General features: G+C 38.4%; 1 protein-coding gene across 2 annotated transcripts in view; it reads left to right on the top strand.

The window, feature by feature from the left end:
* CAPS2 (calcyphosine 2) overlaps window positions 1-19,249 on the top strand; it is a 36,609-nt gene extending 17,360 nt beyond the window's left edge. For both annotated transcript variants that reach the window (XM_048965070.1, XM_048965063.1), the window contains 5 exons: window positions 4,198-4,274; window positions 5,669-5,823; window positions 6,331-6,450; window positions 7,532-7,628; window positions 8,885-19,249. In XM_048965070.1, the coding sequence (XP_048821027.1) occupies window positions 4,198-4,274; window positions 5,669-5,823; window positions 6,331-6,450; window positions 7,532-7,628; window positions 8,885-9,060 (625 nt within the window). In that variant the 3' untranslated portion in view covers window positions 9,061-19,249. The remainder of the gene's footprint in view (window positions 1-4,197; window positions 4,275-5,668; window positions 5,824-6,330; window positions 6,451-7,531; window positions 7,629-8,884) is intronic.
* Window positions 19,250-20,362: the final 1,113 nt, after the last annotated feature.

Raw genomic sequence — 20,362 nt, 5'->3', positions numbered from 1 at the left:
ACTAATATACTGTGTTCAGGAGAAAAATACCTTTTTGTGATTAATGTTATAATTGAATCTTCTGTGAAGCCTGTATTAAAAGCTTACATTAGTCAAACGATGCAGGTGTTTGAACACAGTCAATGGAAGAATAGAAGATTTCTCTGTTTGGGTTGGTTGTTTTTTTTTTGTTTTTTTTTTGTTTTTTGTTTTTTGTTTGTTTTTTCATTTTTGTATCTCTTTTCTTCCAGATATTGCTACACATTGTAGACTGCAGGCACTGGGGCAACTCATTTGTCTTCTGTAATGATCCCCATGTTCCAACAGAATCTTTTATCACGTGCTCTTTCCCTCAGTCTCTTCAATTGTGTCTATTGCAAATCTGCTTTAGCCTTTTGGTGTAGTGAGGAATGCTCCTTTCTGCACCAGAGGGTGGTGCTTGCCTCATAGTAGCAATTCTGAGTTACTGTTGAAGAATACACATCCTGATAGCTCTCTGCTACTGTATCATACACAGTCCATCGATTTTAGGACAGATGGCACAGGCTCATCATATCAGCACATAATAATTTGACATTGTATGATACTGAATGTCTTAAAGTGTTAATTTTGCTACATTGCCTATTTCTCCCCTCCCTATTGCAAGTGCATGAGGTAACAAAGAGTAGAAAGAAGGACTATTTTTGTGCTATGTTATATCATTAATATCTACATGAGAAATCAAATTATGCCATATATTGTCTTTCCAGTCTCTTGCTATGTCTCGACTGGTATGGTTTGCTATGGCAAAGAACTGTGGAGAGAGAGGTTCAAGTGTTTTATCTGCTCCCTAAATCATTGTAGTCATGGTGTGTACATTAAGCAGTCATTAAATGACACTTCTGATTTGGACATTTACTCAGATTTCCTGCAAACTTCATAATAATGAGATATGAGTGATCTTAACACGTTTCATTAGAATGCATGGCCTAGATATTTCCTCAGATTATCTGCACTTGATTTTTTTCCCCTTTCCTGCTGAAATAGAAGTTGATAATGTCTGAGGATGGGCTGTGATTGAAGGGAGGAAATTCTCTTCTTTTGCATTTTCTCTCTTTTATGAACAGTGGGATATAAGTATGATGAAAATACAACTCTAATACGTTACATGGTACAGCAGAAAAGCTTTTTTGGAGCAGGATTTTGACACTTGCTTTTTCAAAATATGTTTTAGAAAATTACATTGTTCTATAGAGAATTTCATAGAACTTTTTCAGTTAATCCCCCAATATGCATTATTTTTCACAGTCAGTGCACTTATCTCACTATCTGCAGAAATAAACAGTCAGGGCAATGAACTGTCTTTCTCTAGGGTTTCTGGTTTCTATTGTGAATACACAGTTTCTTACCACCAAAAAACAAAAAAAGGTATGAAAATTTGTTGCCTGAATATGGAAGTTAATTAAGTCTGAAATACCATCAGTTTGATTATTCAAATTTTGGTGAGAAGTTTGTCCCTGTTGCCTCTTGTCCTGTCAGTGGGCTGCATTGAGCAGATCCTGGCTCAGTCGTCCTTACTCTCTCCCATCAGATATTTGCACACACTGGTAAGATACCCCTGAGCCTTGCTTTCTCAAGTCTAACCAGTCTCAGATCACACAGCCTCTTGATTTGGAACAGCAATAACAAAGCCTCAATTAAATACATTCAGTATGTAAAGACTAATTTCATCAGAACAATTTAACTGACTATTATTTTTCGTTCTGAAGCTGTTTAGATGCATGAAGCTTGTTCTCAGTTACGGTAATACTCACTTTATATCTCTTTACACTGAAAGCTCTGCAAAGGGGCCATAGTGAGCTAACAGTCCACAGAACAGTATATTCAAACTTAATTGGTTGTAGAAAGGTATATCTGTATGATACTTACTGCTAATTGCTCCCTCTGCGGCATTTTCATGAAATAATATGATTAAATTTTGGATAGCTTATGTAGGATATTTTACATCTCAGAAGCATATCATTTTGGTAAATATCTTGCATTTATTGCTAATTTTCTACCTATGACATTTGGAGTTGATTCAGTGTTATTTCTGAAGGCTCTCTCTTCAGGCTATAATTTCATATTTTCTGCTACTTGTGATGGAACAAATTCTTTCTTCCACGTTCTCTCTAACTGAAGTGTTATGGGTTGTTTTTTTTTTTCCCAGATAGTTGACTGAATTTCAGATTGTGAAATCAGCCTATTTTTTTCTGTACAGTGTGTTTGAAAGGGATGATACTGAACTATAACTTATTCTTCTCTGGCAGAATACTCTCTTACCCTCGTTACTATACTTAGAGAGAATCCTGCTCAGATAGAGTCTTGAAGGTCTAATGCAGATTTACAAGAGCAGCTATATCCTGCTGTCACGAGCTATGAATCTTCTGTGTTTTATGTTTATTTTAGAGTGTTATCCTCTGTAGGTGGCTGTTGATGGTAATGTACAGTTTAGGTGGTTTGATATGAACAAGTTCATAGGGACTTCATAATGGAAGGTACACAAACTGGAGAGATGTAAATTCTTAATAGGCAGGAGAGAAGTAATTCTTCCTCTGAAGGAAGAAGTACTCCTCCATGACAAGGCATTGGTGAACAAGCAATTCTAAATTGACAGTAGAACTTTTGCATCTGCCTTCCTACTCTGATTAAAGTAGTTGTAGGAGTAGGTTTCCTTTTGTTTTGTTCATTTTCTTCGTATAGATTATTTGCAACAGTATTTTTTCTATCAATCTTTGTAATGATTTCTGACTGGGGATTCTGGGGGGGGGGGAGAGGGGGACCTTTTCAGAACACAATCACTTGCCAGGAAAAAAAAATACACGATTTCACTATAATTCCTTGTTCATGCCTATGATGTACTGATCCAGCTTTCGATCTACATCCTTGCTATTGTTTGTACCCTTACCAGATGAACTTAGAAAACAAACTTAACAACACTGAGTTTGCATTCATTTATTTTGTCAGACATACAGTTAGCATCGTGAATGAAAATATAAACGAGGTCAGAAACTCTTTGTTGCATCAAATTCAGTGTCAAATATATGTAGCTAATCCTGCTTTCTACAGGAAAAGTTGCAAACCAGTGTCATGGAATGGTGCTTTCTTTTTCATGGAAGGATGCTTGTCTTTCTTCTGTTTGTTAGTGGTTGGCTTGTTTTTGAAATGAGAAGGCTCACGCATTTCCCAATTAGGCTCTCATTAAACCTAAAGTCCCTCCATTTAATCTCTGGTGCAAGAGAAAATTTCTGTGATTAACTGGCATTTCAAAGTCAGTTGTTAAGGCTCCTATATGGTCTCTTCCTGTAAGTGGGCATAGTAAGGAGAAAGAAAAAGCCCAGAACTGTGTAGTGTTAACATATCTGTCATTAATATGCCTCATTATTGCTTGTTAGTTACCTGGAAAATTCATTTCTTTATTTGAGAGAGATTCTTTTTTTTTTCCTGGAGGATTTATCTGTGCAATGTCCAAATAAATACACATCAAATCTGTGTATGTGTTTCCTGGGAGATTTCAACTTTGCTGACGTTCTTTTCAGATGGCTGATTTACCCTGGAACAAAAAGGAGAAACTATATGAAATTTTGTTACCGTTATTCATCCTTTTAATGCTCAGTGCCTCATCTTTCTGAGTGTCTTCAGATGTTAAAAGTGATTGGAATCTGCACAGACTATTTGTAACAGTGAGGTTATTGAAAGAATAAGTTCATTCAGATCTTTGTCTCCAGTGTCTCCTAAGATTGCTAACAATAAAGGCACATGAGTGTAGAACACTTCCAGTTAATTCTTTTCTTGCAGAATCACCTTGCCACTAGTTTGTTCTAGTCATTAAGTTCAAAGACTGTGAGGGAAACATTTTCCTTCAGAATATATGTGGAAAATACATGGGATATTTTATAAACACATAGAGGAATTTCAACCTTTTGAAACTTCTCTGAGCTACCTCACGACATTCTTTGGATGTGACTCCCAATCACAGTGTCTCATTCATTAGCTCTCTTTCTTCTCTGGTCTTATGCCAATCTACTGGCCATTCCTTTTCTGAACAGTGTCCCTCCTTCAGCTTGCAACATTTTCATTCTCATATTTAGTGGATTTCTGGCTGTTGCTGGAAAAAATGCATTTCTACTACAGCTGTTTTCCATCAAGTAACATTATGTGTGATTTTAACCAACCAACATTAAATTTTGATTATTGTAGAGATTCCTCCTTGAAATTCAACCAAGAATATTCTGAGCAATTGATTGATGACGGCAGAGTGTTCAAGAAAATTCAAGGTTTGTGTCTACCAGAACCCCCTTGATTTTCATTTCTGTGTCTCTAACTTTATTGTTCAATACAAGGAGCAGTGATGACAGCTCAAAGGTTCTATTTGAATAAACAAAATTAAACAAGAGTTCGGTACTTGTCAGAATATTACTGGAATCTAATATCAGAATAAACCTGTCAGAAGAATGCATTCTACTCTCCTTTTCCTTTAAATAGATGGTCTGCTTAATGATTTTGGAAAGAGTGTGGAATAATTGTGAGTGTAATCAAGATGATATTACTTTCTGTGATGACAAAAATCTTTAAAATATGCTGAAGTATAACACTAATCCTTTGTTAAACTGGCATTAAATTAAAAAAGCACTGATGAAATGTAAGAACACGTTCTCATTTCATCACTTCTGTGCTCAGTAGTTCTTTGACCATTATTTCTACACACTGAGAAGTTGTTTTTTCATACTCTTGTAACAGTGTTTGTACTAAATATGTGAATACAATTTAGTATCTAGAATATGCAATTGAATTTTACTAGGTTCCTACCTGTCTTATTTTGGACAAGGGCACAGCTTTGCGTTTAAAACTATGACAACGTGAGCACCTTACTGTGCTCTTGCTGTGTAACTGGCAGTCAACATAGACAGTTGAATTTACACACAAATTGATTTCTCAATTATCTGAATATATCTAAAGTTTGTTGGTGTGGCCTGGAAGAAGGCAAGATGTATTTTCATGTATTTCTGACTTTGATCTTTAGTGGAAAAAATGCGTTCCTCTCTCCTCCATTTTGCTTTTTAAGTAGGTGCCAGTACTTTGAAAATGTAGTGAGATAATAGATGGCTTCTGCTATGGTATGCTGAGAAAGACATCCCTGAAGTAAAACAGATGTTGGTAATGCTGTCAATGTTAGCATAGAAAGTTTGGAATGATTTTACAAACTTACTAATAGTTGTTTCTGGTTCCACATGTATTAGCATGTTTATAGGCAGAGGAGGCACTCTGTATTCATTAGTAGAACATTTGTTTTACCAAAGTACAGCATTACTAAATTGTGTTGTTTGTTGAAATTATGTATGTGATCAATTCCATTGAAAGTTAGCAGTTTTATCATATCAGCACATAGAAGGTAATCGAGCCATTCTTTCTTTCCTCCTGCGATCTTCTAAATGTTTTGTTAGATGTTCCTGCTAATTTATACAATTTCCATTCAAATGTTAAATAATTGATAGTTACATTTTAAACTCCTATGCCATCATTGAAAGTAAGAGAGCTTGGATGTGTGCATTGGCTGTTTTAACCTGCAGCATTACAGGCTGTTGTGGTTTTGTTTACTTTTATAACAGCTCTGTAACGTGTGGTCAACTTTGGCTGAATATTGCACTCTTTTCTTTCTGTAAATCCTCAGGTATGCTCAGAGAGACTTTAAGTAAAAGAGGAGTTAGAGTTGTAACAGGCTTAGGAAAACATTTCCGACACATAGACAAGAACGGCAGTGGTTTTCTTTCTCAGGCAGACTTTAAAGAAGCTCTAAAACTATTCCATTTGGAAGTGTCTGAACAGGTAAGTCTAACTGAAATTGTAATAATGGGCAGTGTCTCACTTTAGTTTACTGAAATGCTTCTTTTCTTTGCTTAAATCTATAGTTTAATATGGTGTAATTTTTGCAAGGCTTTTTTTTTTTCTGGTGCTACATTGGCGTTTCTACATTCAGCCCCTTGTAAAATTCTGAAATAAGTAAAAAGAAAATAAAGAAAAAGAGCTGTCTTTCTGAGGGATGAATGGAATTGCAATTATTTTTCTTTTGGGGCCTTTTGCAGTTATTGTATATGATGCCATTTACTTACCAGTCTTCCTTCTAAATATTATTTTACAAAAACAATACACAACTATCAAAACTGCAAACAACGTGAATTATGGCTACCAGTGACTGATGATAACTTGAATTATTTTGATGAATCTTCAAGTCAGTTTGGATTGGGACATTCTTCTTTGTGAAGTTTGCACTGCAGCGATTGCTTTATTTCAGGACGTCATGAAAAGCTTTGGCAAAATATTTTTAAATTACAGGACTTTGAATCCTTATGGCTTATTCTTGATGATAGCAAGAGTGCTAAAGTCGACTATGGAGAATTTATTCATGCTATAGCTGGAGAAATGAATGAATATCGGAAAGCATTTGTAAGAAAAGTAAGTTTTACTGCACTGTAATTGTAGATATTTTGCAGTCTAACTTTTGGAGTTGGTTATTTATTTCAATATTTTTCCTTACATTTTGTTCCTGGTAATTGTCTTTTTTAATTGTCAAAGGAGTGAATTAAAATGAATGTAAACTGGAAGACTGCATGCTGTTTCACTGTTGAATGAAATTTAGTTTTGAACTCTGCCACCCAGAATCAAATATTTTATTATTTTGAGATTGAGTCTGTATGCTATTCTTACAGTTCACTCCAGCGTGTAAAGCATCTGGCACTCTGAAGCAGTATCTTCCAAAAGTCTGTTTCTGTATTTTGGCAGATCACTCTGTGATCTGTATATACTGTGCGCTCATTTTTTCTTCCAATGTGTGAAATAGAGGCAATAATACTTGCCTTCTTTGAAATGTGCAGTTAGAGGCATTAAGTTAGTGAGAGTTTTTTATATTGGAAATGTCATTTGTTAAATGTGTATCTAGAAATTGGAAAGACAAACTGTAGTGCCAGTGTATTGTGGAACCATTTCCAATATGAAACACTGATTGCAAATCAGCCAGTATTGTAGGGATGGAATATCATAATGAAAAACTATGACACATACTTTGAAACTTTTAATTATGAAGGATCTGACTCTCCTGGCCTTCTGCATTGAGTGTGTGTATTAAAAGTAAACTGCTGGAATGAGAATGAAGCTGCTGTAAGAAGTGCTGAAGAAGCCTCTATTGGAATGACACTGGAATCATACTAATTGGAGGAGGCAGAAAGGAAGCATCTTGACTGCAGATGCCAGGGATGTGCTAGAAATTTTGGAGAGAATACAATTTTTTTTTGAGTTTGTGAGGGACAGCATTTAATGTGAAAGTTGTTGAAATAAAATGATTGCAAAATTCCCCACCGTAGAATCTTTTACTGGCATCCAAGTGTCAGTGATGGAAGACTCAGTTTACTTATGTAAAATGGTTATGTCAGAATAATTAATTGCAAAAGATCTAGAAGTACGTATTAAGAATGTGAGTATATTTGATCTTTAAATATTTCCTTTTTTTTTTATTATTTTTTTATTTTACCTTGTTTAGGCTTATATGAAACTAGATTTCAACAAAACTGGAAGTGTTCCCATGGTAGACATCAGAAAATGTTACTGTGCAAAGAAACATCCTCTAGTGTTGGCAGGTAATTCATATGAACAAAAAGAATATACCTGTAATTAATGAATTCACCGTGTTAGCAGAGAAAACAGATTCAGAGACTGCTGCAAACATGTTTTTGTGTTGGCCTAGACTTCAGCTGTTGACAAGAACTTTTCTCCTCTGGTTATCCATAACATGAAACAGGACTATAAATAGTACTGCAGTTCATCTGTATGATTTTAATACTTTTATCACACTGCGAAGACTTCAGATATGCAGGCTAGGTTTCTTTCCTTACCTTTGTAGGACTGTATTTAAGTAGTTGTATCTTAGCTCTTGTGTGCAAGCACTCACTGACATACACAATATTAGCAGTCTTAAATTAGGAGGATGCTCTCCCTTTCATGTTCCTGTTCTCTCTCAATATACAGAAGGTTTCCAAGTGACACGATTTTCTCATCACTTGAAGTTCCTTCTGAATAAATTATTCATTTATTTCTGCTCATGGTTGTTCCTCTTTACTGAGGAAATGTTTGAGAATTCTGAAAAGATAATGAAGATAGCAGCGTGTTTAAACTCTTGCTGCTAAAAAAAAAACACAATAGGAGTTTAAATCTTTGTAGGTCAGTTTCTAAAACAACATTTCCAATGTATTGGACTCATTACTGTGAAAGCCTCCTTGATGTCTTGACCCCTTCTATTTTACCTATAGAGAAGAGGATGTTTTTTGTTTTGCCAGCAACATCATAGTAACACATGAGGACAGCCTGTGGCTTAAGGATGATGGACGTGCAGTTTTTTTTCTCTATAATGCTGTATTTTCTCCAGTTTTTTCCTCAGTGCAGTAAAAGTTATCTGATTATAATCTTGATTAAGTCACAAAAAAGCACTTGTCAATCCGGAATGTTTTTGAATGAAAGTCATATCTTAATGTGTTCTAGAGCTTTGAGTTTGTTTCACGTTAAATGCATGTTTTGTTACAAGTCTACCTCTGAATTACCAACATTTTAATTAAAGAATACATTGTTCAGTTTTCTCAGTCATTTGAGGAAAAATCTTCTTGATCTCATAATCCATTGAAACTGACTTTGGCCTCATGTTTCCATTTATATTTAATGCTATCATTTGCTATCAAAGTAAGGTAAATACTGCAGCTGATACCAGGCGGACAAATGATTTCATTGCCCCCTGTGAAGTCAGAATATTGAATTTTAAGTTTTCGTTTCTTAAAATAGACTAAAAGCTGTATATTCACTGGTCTTAGAAATGTGTTTGATGGAAAAAAATAAACTTTCACAGGCAAAGCTACAGAAGAAGAAATTAAAGTGTCATTTCTAGAGACATTAGGAGAATCCTGCAGCAATCCTGAAGAAGTGTCCTATTCTGAGTTTGAAGATTACTATGAAGGATTAAGTATTGGAATCACAGATGATGATGATTTTGTTAACATCTTAAGGAACCCTTGGGGAATTTAGAGTGGAAGAAGACAAAAATGAGGGTGAGACTCCTCCTGAACAAAAGCAGAGCTACATAAGGGAGGATTTGATCATGATGTGCATTGCTTAATAATTATTGCTTTATATTGATAACAAGGACTGAAAATTTTAGATGCTTTCAGAGTCATACAAGACATGGTAAGTTTCTTAGAGTGCCTGTTGAGCAGAAATGACCACTGTTTTAATGGAAATGCTCTTTATGCACTGTCATGGCCTGTTCCCCATACCAGGAGGCATCATTCAGTGGATGTTTGAACAAAGAGACTTATTTTAAAAGTAAGTGGGAATAGAATACTAAAATGTATGTATGAGTAATGCAAGAAAAAAAAAAACAGTTTTATGATTGTTTTGACAGTGTAGGCACGGTATCTTTTTTTGTTTCAGTTTTATTTTATAAAAATAGTATAATTGCTCTTAAAACATTATTTGCTTTACTTCTCCTTTACTGTGTTGGTGATCAGCCTGGAAAAGGCCATCTTCATCCAATTTGGAGGACGTCTGCTGTACTGAAAATGCAGAGAAGTTCACACAAATTAGTTTTGAAGCCAGTACCCAGCTCATCTTTACTGATCTTATTTTTTCGTCTTGGTCAGGCGTCTGAAGCTGAATGTTGAATACCAAAGGCTTAATCAGCAAAGGTATATTTTTTCTGCCTATATTTTGCTAAATTATTTTCAAATCAGATTTGTATGTAAATATCTGACTTGTCTACTTTGAATTTCTGAGACTTTTTTTTTAAATTAAGCAATTATGTCCTTTGTCAGGCTGATATGCAGAACTTCGTGTCTAATTTAAAAGTATAGATCAGAAAAATCTATATTGAAAGAGCACCACTGCACCAAAAACTAAATTCTGAATTAAAATATTTCTTACTACTTCAGATATTTAGCCAGGTAAGCTTTTCTATGTAATATATCCTTTTAGTTCTGTAAGGTTAATTGTGTTAAGTAATAAAACGTGTTATTAATAAATTATATATGTATGTATTGATACCTTTGGTTTCCGTTTACCTCTCACCAAAATTAACAGTGTGTTGAACTGCATTTCTTAAGCTTATGCAATTACAGTATATTCCTTTTCCTCTTGCTGGTCTGACCAGTTTTGAATGTATAGCTTGGGGTTCAGAGGACTTCCTCGGAAACAGAATTTGTGTTCTACAGAAATTTAAGGACAGTGCTGAAATGAATGCTAAAATCAGGGACTTCAAACCCTCTGTGTCTGACTGGTTTGTTCTAGATACAGCATTTTTGTGTTCTAATTACTTGTATTTTTGTTATCATCTGAATTTCTGTAGCCTGACCTTTCTTGTAATTAGAATTGCAGTTTCTGCTCTGAACCTTCAGATGAAGGATTTTTTTTTCCCAGTTCTTTTGAGGCTGCAAATGTCTGCATTGGTTTACAAAACAAAGCAAAATTCTGTCACTGCTTATTCTAAGAAGAGTTCTGATGTGGCTCATTACAATCTTTTTATTCCCCATTCCTGCTGAAATTTCTCTTGCTGGTAAGGTTCTGTCAGTTGGTCATGGAACTGGTGATTCTGAAATGGACACACTCAGCAGAAGCTGCACAGGTCCTATGTGCTGCAAATGAAGTGCTTTTTAAAATTTTGTTCTTAGCACAAAACTTAGGTGAATGATGTACATGAATGATATTTCTATAATTTTTGTAGTAATGCTTCTTCATCTGAAGTCAAAATTTTAATTGGTTAATCTACAGTAATCTCTAAAGGTCAAAAATTGCCTAAAAAATGTAAGTATGTACTTTGGTAATTCTGAAAAACCTTCTAGGTATTTCATTTCTATTAACTTCAAGGTCAGTTACACATCAGTGGCTGCCTCTAAACATCAGCTATAATGTCTCTGAATTTTTAATGGAGTTCACAAAAGCTCCTGTTTTAAAAAGTCATCTTCCATTTGCCTGCTGTTATTTGTTCTGTCAGCTTAAGAAAGTGGCAAAGAATTGACACAAACTTCTATGCAGACCTGGCACACTGTGCTCACAGTTACTTGTAAAACCAGAAGGACTGAAACCATATTCAAACCAAGGTCTGTGACATCTGATTCTTTTTGTTTTCTGTATTGGAAGCAAGCACCCATCAATGCTGTAGATCTTGGTACTGTTCCTCTTTGGAAATCAGATAGCAAAGAAAGGCAGGGCAGCAACGCGACTCTGTAAACCCCAACAGGTTTTCTTTTTCTCTCAGTATCTAATAAGTTTGTTTGTTTGTTTGAAGGGGCTTGAAATCTGCTTCTATGGTTGAATTATTCAGAACTGAGAATAACCAACCGTTGTGATCTGTATTGCTGTGTTCCAGTACTCAGAAAAGCTGTCAAAAGACGTTCTTAGTAACAGCGGTCTCAATGCTCTGCTTAATTGTGTTCTGATTTGTTCTTTTTTAATTGTGAATCATTTGATGAACCCAAAGCCTTTTCTTTGGTCAATGCTTTGTAACTTTAACACTTTCTGGATATATCTGCTGGGGCTTAATGCCTCTAAATGTGTTTGAACAAAACTCTTTTCTGTATTTCGTGCCTTAGTATCTCAAAGTTGCTTATGTTTTCTGAACTAGAATGTGTTTTTAAACGTGCTGTTCTCAGCCACAGAACTGGCTTCTTTCCTTGAAATTACTAGAAACTAGTGGTCTTAATGACAGCCTAATTTAAATTTATGCTAAGAAGTCTTAGCAGTCTGATGTAATTGAGAATAGGAGAAGTCCATTATGCTGCAAGCATGTTTTGTCCTAAGAAATGCATGCAGTCCCAGAAGACAAGTGAAAATTAATGAAGTGATATAACTTCTCAATCTTAAGGTCTGAGACCACTTCATCAAGCAAATGTGCACTGGTAATACTGGTTGAATGTTTGTGGACATTTTAAGAAGCAAAATACAAGCACCAGTACAAATAATCAGAATTTTCTCTTTTGTCAGTTAATGGAAATGTAGCATCCTCACCTGGGATAGCTCTGGTGGTAAGATAAGGTGTTCTGACTGATTTACACACACAAACTTATTTTTCTTCCTTAAAAGCCACGGCCAGATGATCAAATTCTGTTCTCCTTCAGGGACAGCATCCCTGCTAAAACGTGCACACTGAGGTACTCTTTAGTTTGTGTCTGGTTTTGAACAGGTTATCTCTCATGTAAAACAGAAAGCCTAGAGTTGATTTCTTCTGTGTTGGTCTACATAAGCCCATACAAAAGCAAAACAGGTAAGTTTCTGTGGAAGAAAAGGGGCTGGTACAAAATAGCGTTAATTTTTTCTGTGTGTATAACATCTAATAATCTATCTTTCCTCTCCTTTATAGTCATGAATTAGAGACTGAGTCAATTCTGTACTGGGCTTTCATGTTGTTACCTTTGTCTATTGGAAGCTGAGTCAGGTGGACTCTGCTTTGTAATCCTGAGGTAACACCAGTGATGACAGAGGAAGCTAGCATTTCCTTCCAGACCCAAATAAGCTGTTTTTTTTTCCCCACAGGAGTTATATATGTATATGCACACACACAAACCCGCACACACTTCTCCAAAAGTAATAGCTCCTATTTATTTCCAGGGAAATTACAACAGATACAAAGAGCACAGTAACACCATTTGATAGAGCAAATTCTCAGGTACAAAACAATATTTTTCAATTCCATTAGCTATGCATTTTCACTAGCAATGAACAACAGACCACATGCCATGCTTGTAAACATCAGCACTAGCGCAAGCGACCCACAGTTACCGCTGCTGAAATGCACCACCCCACTTCCTCATGGTGATCACTGCCTCTGGTTGGTCTCCATCAGCATCCAGCAAGCATCAGTGAATGTCAGTAGGTGCATTTTTTTCTGCATGGAGGAATTCATTGACACACTATTGCTTCATATGTACTTCCACATCAGTGCCGTTGTGTCAGACTGCCCCTCTGCTGCCATCTGTCACAGCAACAAAGTGTAATGGGACACTGGTGGGAAGCTTCAGCCTCTGTGGCCATACCACCAACATCTGCCTCTGATGTCAGGGGTCAACATAGTAAAATAAGAGGCACTGCTTTTCAAACAGCCCTTGTGATGCCCCAGCATTACCTTGCTGCTGGCTCCTAGGCAGCTTTTGGGATGGAGATGACTTACATCTAAATTTTTGTCTTGGCCACACTAGAACAAGAAAGCTGACCTTATGGTGAAGCTACTGTTCTTTTTTGTTTTGTTTTGTTTTTTAGCTTTTGAAAACATCAAGCAGTTATGTGGTCTGGCTGCAAGCAAGTATAATGGAGAGGGTAGAGAGTGAACGGAGATGGACTAAAGCAAATACATAAAAAAAGGAAAAAAGCAAAAGACATCAAATAATAGTACTTTTAGGGGCAGTAGGGGAGATGAAACAGTAGAAAGGCAGCAGGGATTTGCCTTGATGGAAGCTGGGAGCTAAACTCAGTAGGAACTGATTAATTCAGATTCCAAATGTCTCCGTTACGAGGGTACCTCTCAGTGTCAAGGATGGATACTTGTGGTGTCTGGTTTTTTGGTTTTTTTTTTAATCAATCCTGTCTCTGGGGCTATTGATAACTCCATGTCTGTTCTTACTTTGAGGTTTGGCCAGGGCCCTCACAAAACTCGCTTTGGTAGGAAAATGCTGTGGGGGAAGCCTACTTTACCTTGCTTTACACTTTATGTGAGGAAACCCTGGGCCATTATAGGAGTGTGCATGTTAAAATCAGTGGAAACTAGAATAGCAGCTTCAGTGATCTATCTTAAGCACTACTCCCTTTTCTTACAACCTATGTTAAGTAAGTGCACAATTAATGACTCCTATGACTAATTCTTAGATCCTGTGATTCGTCTTGGCATGAATTAGATCCTGTACTCATGCTGGTAAAATTACTCCCCTGAAGTCACTTCCTCTGACGGTAGTATTCGCCTTGCAGATGTTAGTCATTAAGCACAAGCTTCATCTGTGAGGATTGCACTTGTTTTCATGCAGTAGATGTTGTTGAATTGTCCCTTTTTCAGCATTTCAAGACCAAATAAACACCAACAGAGGTCAAACTGGTGCTGGAACTTTTCATTTTTTTGAAAGCAGCATTTTGGAAGTGCCTGATATGGCAACAAAGTGTAGTCCAAATTATAATATTCTGCTTTTTGTGGATTTAATGTGCTTCCAGGCATTATTGTTGCATAGTTTCAAGTAACCATAGCGAAGAAGACTGTTGAAATTGCCAATTCCTAGTATCTGTCCTGATGGGAAATGTTGAGAATCATCAAGCAAAAATCGTAATGGTAAATGTCAATTAGTGATACAAATTAATAAAAATGTGGGGGGAGGTTTGTGACATGCCTCTGTGCTCTCAGAAGTGGATTATGCCATTTCTGTTCTGTGAAGCTGAGTGTGCTTGTGACAAAACAGGGTGCAGTGATGCTCCTCCCTGTGGAGAGCCCATGGGCTGTCAGTCTTGTCCATCTGTGTTCGTGACCGCATTCTGCACAAGGAAGGGGCCAGGTGACTGTAGGATGGGAGCAGACCCGAAGAACCTCCAAAGCAATTTTCTAAATTAATGCTAAATGCCAAAGTCAAGGAGTTATTAAAAACTGTAGATGAGTCTTAATTGTGATTCTGGTAGACTTTAAACTGGAGCGGCCCTTTCTGGAGCATGGTTGGCAGTCTTTCAGTCACAGCGTTGGAGGAGCTTAAAGTTACACTTGGGATGGCAGGCTGCTCCTGGGCGACTCTCTTTGCTTTTGGGCTTCTATTATAATTCTTTAGGTGAGGAAGAATCTTTCTGTGCTGGGTCAGTCACATTAGTGCATTTTCTAGCTTTGAAGCCCAGAGCTGGGCAAAGCAGTTCCCTCAGGGTGCAGTTCTTGCCTCAGGAAATGTAACATCTGTGTTGGAGGAGAGGGAGAGAGCTGTAGAAAGGAATATTATGCTAATGATACAAGCAGCTGCAGTGCAATGTAAGCACAGGCATTTCAGCTTGCTGCTTGCTTAACAAATATCGATAATTGGTAGAAAGAAAAGATAATTTAAAAGTCAGAGTAAATCTTCTCTGCACAGATTAGCAGGAACACCAGACGAGAGTAACCCTAAGAAGGCAGGATTTCAGAACAGGATGATTTTTGTTGTTTGAGCAACTCTCAAAGAGATCATCTTTAGCAGTCACTCATGTTTTCAAAAGGCACTTTGAATATCCCATGTGATGTTTCTGACTGCAGAGTTTAAAAAACCAAATTATTATGTGATACGAGAGTACTTCCATTTTTGACAGCAAGCATTTACTCGTAAATATAATAGGAAAGATTTCAATTTTGTGTGTTTGTTTTGCTGGCCTTCATCTTGGGGAACAAAAGGCAGATAAGAATTTGAGTGGCACAAAGTGGCAGTGAGGGACCGCCTCATGAACACCGCTGTGAGCTGCCTTGTGCACTGAAGCAGCTTCCCCCTGCACAGCAATGGCAGGCTGACTGCTGTCTCTGCCTGTCCTGCTGTCAGGCTGCACACCAAGCTGCACGACGCAGGCCATAAACCTCGGGGTCCATCTGGGGCCTGCCAGTGAGCGACCTGAGCTGGCTTTCTAAAGCGCAATGGTACTGAAGGGGAATAACGCTCTCGGCTCAGTTTTGTTTGCAAAGAAGTTGAGAGGGAATGAAGAAGGTGCTACAGCACAAAGGTACTGCTACCTTTGAAGGTACAGGAACAGCCGTGCATTGCAGAAAGGTCTTGGCAAACTGCTGCCTAACTTTGGCGCATGCACTGTGGTGCTACAGACTTCAGTCTGTCCACTTCTGTAGGAAAAGCAGGGTACCAGGCCTTTCTGTAGAGGCACATACCTTTCTCCTGTAAGAAGGATAAGGAAATTACTGTAGCAAAGTGGTATAGCTAAAGCTAAGATGTTCATCTTACTCACCTTTCCTTACGGGACACAGATCCCTGCTGTAGTCTGGCAGGTGAGATCAGTTCAGGGCCCAGCGATCATCTCTGTTCTAGACTTTTACTGCAAGAGTCTTAGTCAAAACAAATCTGGAAAAGCTCTCAAGGGTATCAAATGTTGTTATAATGCTTGCAAGATCAGCATGGACATGCCATCTTTGGCAATCAAGTATAACAGTGTGACCAGCTTGCTCTGCGCTCAAGGTGATGCATTTAAAGGTGCACAAAGACTCAAGAAAACTTGAAGCTTCCTTTGATTTTTCCTTATACAAAGGCTGCTAACAGCCAGTGAGGCTGTTTCTGCCAAGACTTATTTGTTTGAGCATAAGCTTGCATGGCTCCTTAGGCTTGCTGGCCCCTTCCCTCAGAGGAGAAGTGCTGATGGTGCAACCAGTGGTGGATGTGGGATTCCCTATTGGGCTCTCTCCTTCCAGGCAAAGTAATAACCAAGTTCACGGGCTGCAAAAAGAAACCTGTGCCATCACCTCTAACTTTTGTGAGCAAGGCTGAAGTGCTAGCAGAGGAGATGCAGTGTTTATCTCTTGAGAATACTGTTCTGTTTCCATGGCAGTAGACAGCTCAGTCCAGATTTGGGCAATCTTGTCTGCAGAGTGGTATGAAAAAAAAAGTCAGAGAGGAAAACTTGACTGCAACTGAATGGAAGCAGTCAAAATTAATCAAGCTTGCATACAGTGAGACTGGATCTGCTGTATGAGACTGCAGACACTGAAGAAACCTCTGCTTCCCGCACAGAAATGGCATCAGATGTAAGATCTGCCTGCCTCAGTCACTGAGACTGTGTGTGAGACTTCTGCCACTTGCATCCCAGGGATTTTCTTCTGACAGATGAACTGTAACTGCTCATGATGAGAGAACAAAGCCATTGCAAAACATAATTGTTACTCCTTGGATCAATAGCGGAGAATTAATCATTATTAAAAAAATCAGTGATCAATGAAAATGGATGCTCCTCCAGCAATGCCTGAAAGATCACCAGTGCACACGTCCTTAGAAGAGAACTTGTTAAAGCAGATCCCTTGTCTTGTTGGAGTAGATAAAGTGGGGTCTCTTATTAAACATTAATGAAATTAATGGAGTTGGTTAGTCACAGAAAGGAGGAAAATGATAGATGAGGTGGATTTCTAGTTCAGCTGTGATGGAACAAAAAAACTGGGTGGAGCAACGCTGGAGCTGCCTGAAAATGGTTGTGGTTCTTTTGTGTGTTTCCATTGATTTTGATGTCATCTGAAGGAGAGTTTGTTGACTTCCTCAGATAAATCACCATCTCATGCTGGTTCTATATCAGATTTGAATTGATTTCAGGAGAAGATCCCTTAAAATTACCATTAAATGAAACATAAAACCGCTCCTAAATTACTTTAGTAAGTGGTTCTATTCTTTTGGAAACATGGGCTAGCTGTTCAATGACAGCTGGAATATTGATTGATGGTAAGTGGAGTGTGCATTGCAATGGGAGCTGGGTGTGATGAAGATCTGGAGCTGCACAACGTAGAATGTGCCAATCCCAGCTCAGTGGGCATGTCGCTTCCCAACACCCCTCTTTTGGAAAGAGAAACCAAAAGCCTATTTTAACATATGGAAAGCTATAGATTTTACCACTCACTCCCCACCCTACTTGTGCTGTGCAATACTAATCTGGCAGTGCAGTTAGCACACACCTGTGTTTCCAACACGTGCTGTGGCTTCTCAGTAGACCCCAGACTTGAGTCGTCTACTTTTTCTTTCTTTAATATATATAAGAGGAATTCTTCCAGTTTTTTGTTTTCCAGTGAGTGACACCCCATTCACCAGGATGGCACAAAGAGCTGAAGATCTGTGATGGCAGAAGGTGGGTGGAACACATCTGTGTACGTGTACTGGCCCATACTGGGGACTTCTGCCTGCTCCGGGGGGACTATTGGAGAGCACGAACACTTCCACATTTTGCTCATCTCATCCAATCTCAGTTGCTTTTTTGGATCATTTTCTACAAGGAGACCTATTTTCACCAATTCCGTGGTATTGATCAAACCACATTTACATTTCTACTGCATTGACTAAAAATGCAGTTGTGCTCTAGAAATGAAAAATGATGACATCTTTCTGCTGGCTCTGCTTCTAGCCTTGTGCGGTTTAATTACCCCATGGCTTCTAACAGTTGTATTTTACAGACATTTACTTAATCCAAGACTTCTTTTTTGTCCCCAAATTCCGAATGGTGATTCTGATTTATCACCAGTGCACTTCAGTATAATGTGGCTGTCACGTTGCACAAGTTCTGGAATGAATTAGTACATGCAAACAGTGAGAATGATTATAAATAATAGGGAGAATGGAAAAACAAGCAAAAGAAATAAGTGGAACCTTAATAACATGCTAATGATGGCAAATATTTAAAATAATTACTTGCTTATTTAATCATCAACTAACCTGATATAAATTGATCATATTTTGGCTGTTGCTCTATCTTCATTGTAATTCTCAATTATAAAATTGATTTCTTCGTTCTCCAATTACAACATCGTATGAAAAATAAGAGATGGTGCCCACACCAGAGAAACTCAGAGGCTTCTGCCTTGTGTTTCACCCCAGAAGGCAGCTGGGAAGGTTAGCTGCCTCTAGTCAACTGAGCTCCTATGGAGGGGCGGGTGAATCTAGAGTGTGGCTTTCTCCATCAGATCTGCTTTTCTTTTCTGCCTTGTCCTTTCTCCCATTTATTTCATTTAGACAGCTGCTCATTCAATGACTTTGCACTGCAGTACTCAAGCTTGCAAGAAGAATATAGCTTCTAGTAGCTAAAATGCTCATCATCTAATAGCATCTGATGTCACTGCTTTCTCAGTTAAAGCAATCCCATAGGAACCCTCCTACCCAGTAGGGAAAATTGGTTGTGTACTGCTCAGTGTCACTCAGTTCTTCATGGAAAGTTCACAGTCCTGAGCTACAGAAATGTTCCCACTAAACTTTTACCTGAAAATGTTTGACAGTCTGTGGATAGGTTTAATTTGTTTTGTTTGTTTGCAGACATGTTTCATGGTAAGTCTAACCTAACGCTTCTCTCGTACTTATGTCTAATTTGTTTCTGCTTCTGTTGCAAAATGGTGGTGCCAAAATTCTGTGTCCTGTGGGGGGTGAAATTAATTCATAACTGCTAATTCTCCCACCTATGTTGAATATTGTCTGCGTGTTTGCTGGTATCACTTAATAAAACACTGGCTCTGGGAACTCAATGTCTGACATAATTTCATCCTTCATTGAGAAATGTGCCGCATGCTGGAAACACAGGGAAGAGTGACACAGAGAAATGAAAAGCATTATATTTGGAAACAGAGATTGTAGGATACAGATGCTTTGACTTGACTGATGGAATGTTATGCTATAGAAGAGACCATTCTTGTCTTACCAGTTAGAAAAATTATTTCTGTGGCTTATTCTTTCCCACAAGTAAACCCCCCCCCCCCCCCCCCCCCGTTCTATCTTAAGGAAGTCTGAAGCATAAGCTAATTTCTCGTAACACGGGCCTTCCTCATGGTATCTGCGTTATGGGGTACAACAGTAAAACTCTGCTTGTGAGATGCCATCCCTGTTAGTCCCTGTAGTGGTGGCTGGTCCTTGTGAAGGAGACCTTAGGCCGGATCCCGACATGGACATGGGCTCTGGGTGGCAGTGGCAACCAAGGGGCCATCCCAGCACTTGCACTGATACAGCCTGCCTGGTGCTCTGGCAGCTGCTGCCACCCCATGGCTTTCCATGAGGGATGAATGCTGCAGTGCTCCATTGTGTTGCATTTCTCCAGAAACCTCTCTTAGGTCAGAGGGAAGATGATGAATATTCATTTTGCTCTGCCCTCCCCTGTGTCCCCTCTCTCACACATCCCCTCTGCAAAGAGAAGCAAGCACTGCTCTGGTTTAAGATGGGTGAGTGCTTTCCACCGGATTTCCAACTCTATAACTGAATATTAATTTTGGCTCTCAGGAGTTTTCATTGACTGACTTTATCTACCTTGGCAGGAAATATTCCAGGTTTTTTTTTGTTTGTTTGTTTTTTGTTTTTTTTTTAAAGAACTTCAAAACCTACATCAGCAACATGCTTTTGAAACTCATTTCTGAAAGTTGCTGCTGCTCTGGGTGGCTGTATTTACATCACGGATGCCCCACAGAGACAGATCTGGGTTAGGGCAATGTGGTCCAAGCACGGTGTCCTCCGAGCAACGCTGCCAGCAGAGCTCTGCCCCCCTAAGTCAGCAGCGTCCAGCCAGAGTCTCTGACATGGAGGGGGACACTTCAGACAGCCTCATCCCGTTTGTTACCCCGCCTTGTGCCAGCAGTGCCCTGCGTGCAGAGGAAGAACTTTTTCCCGAGGAAGCACTATGAGGAATC

The sequence above is a fragment of the Lagopus muta genome, chromosome 1 (genome assembly GCF_023343835.1).
Source record: "Lagopus muta isolate bLagMut1 chromosome 1, bLagMut1 primary, whole genome shotgun sequence".
NCBI lineage: Eukaryota > Metazoa > Chordata > Aves > Galliformes > Phasianidae > Lagopus > Lagopus muta.
Note: the sequence above shows the minus strand (reverse complement) of the source record. Positions and strands in the feature narration are given on the sequence as shown.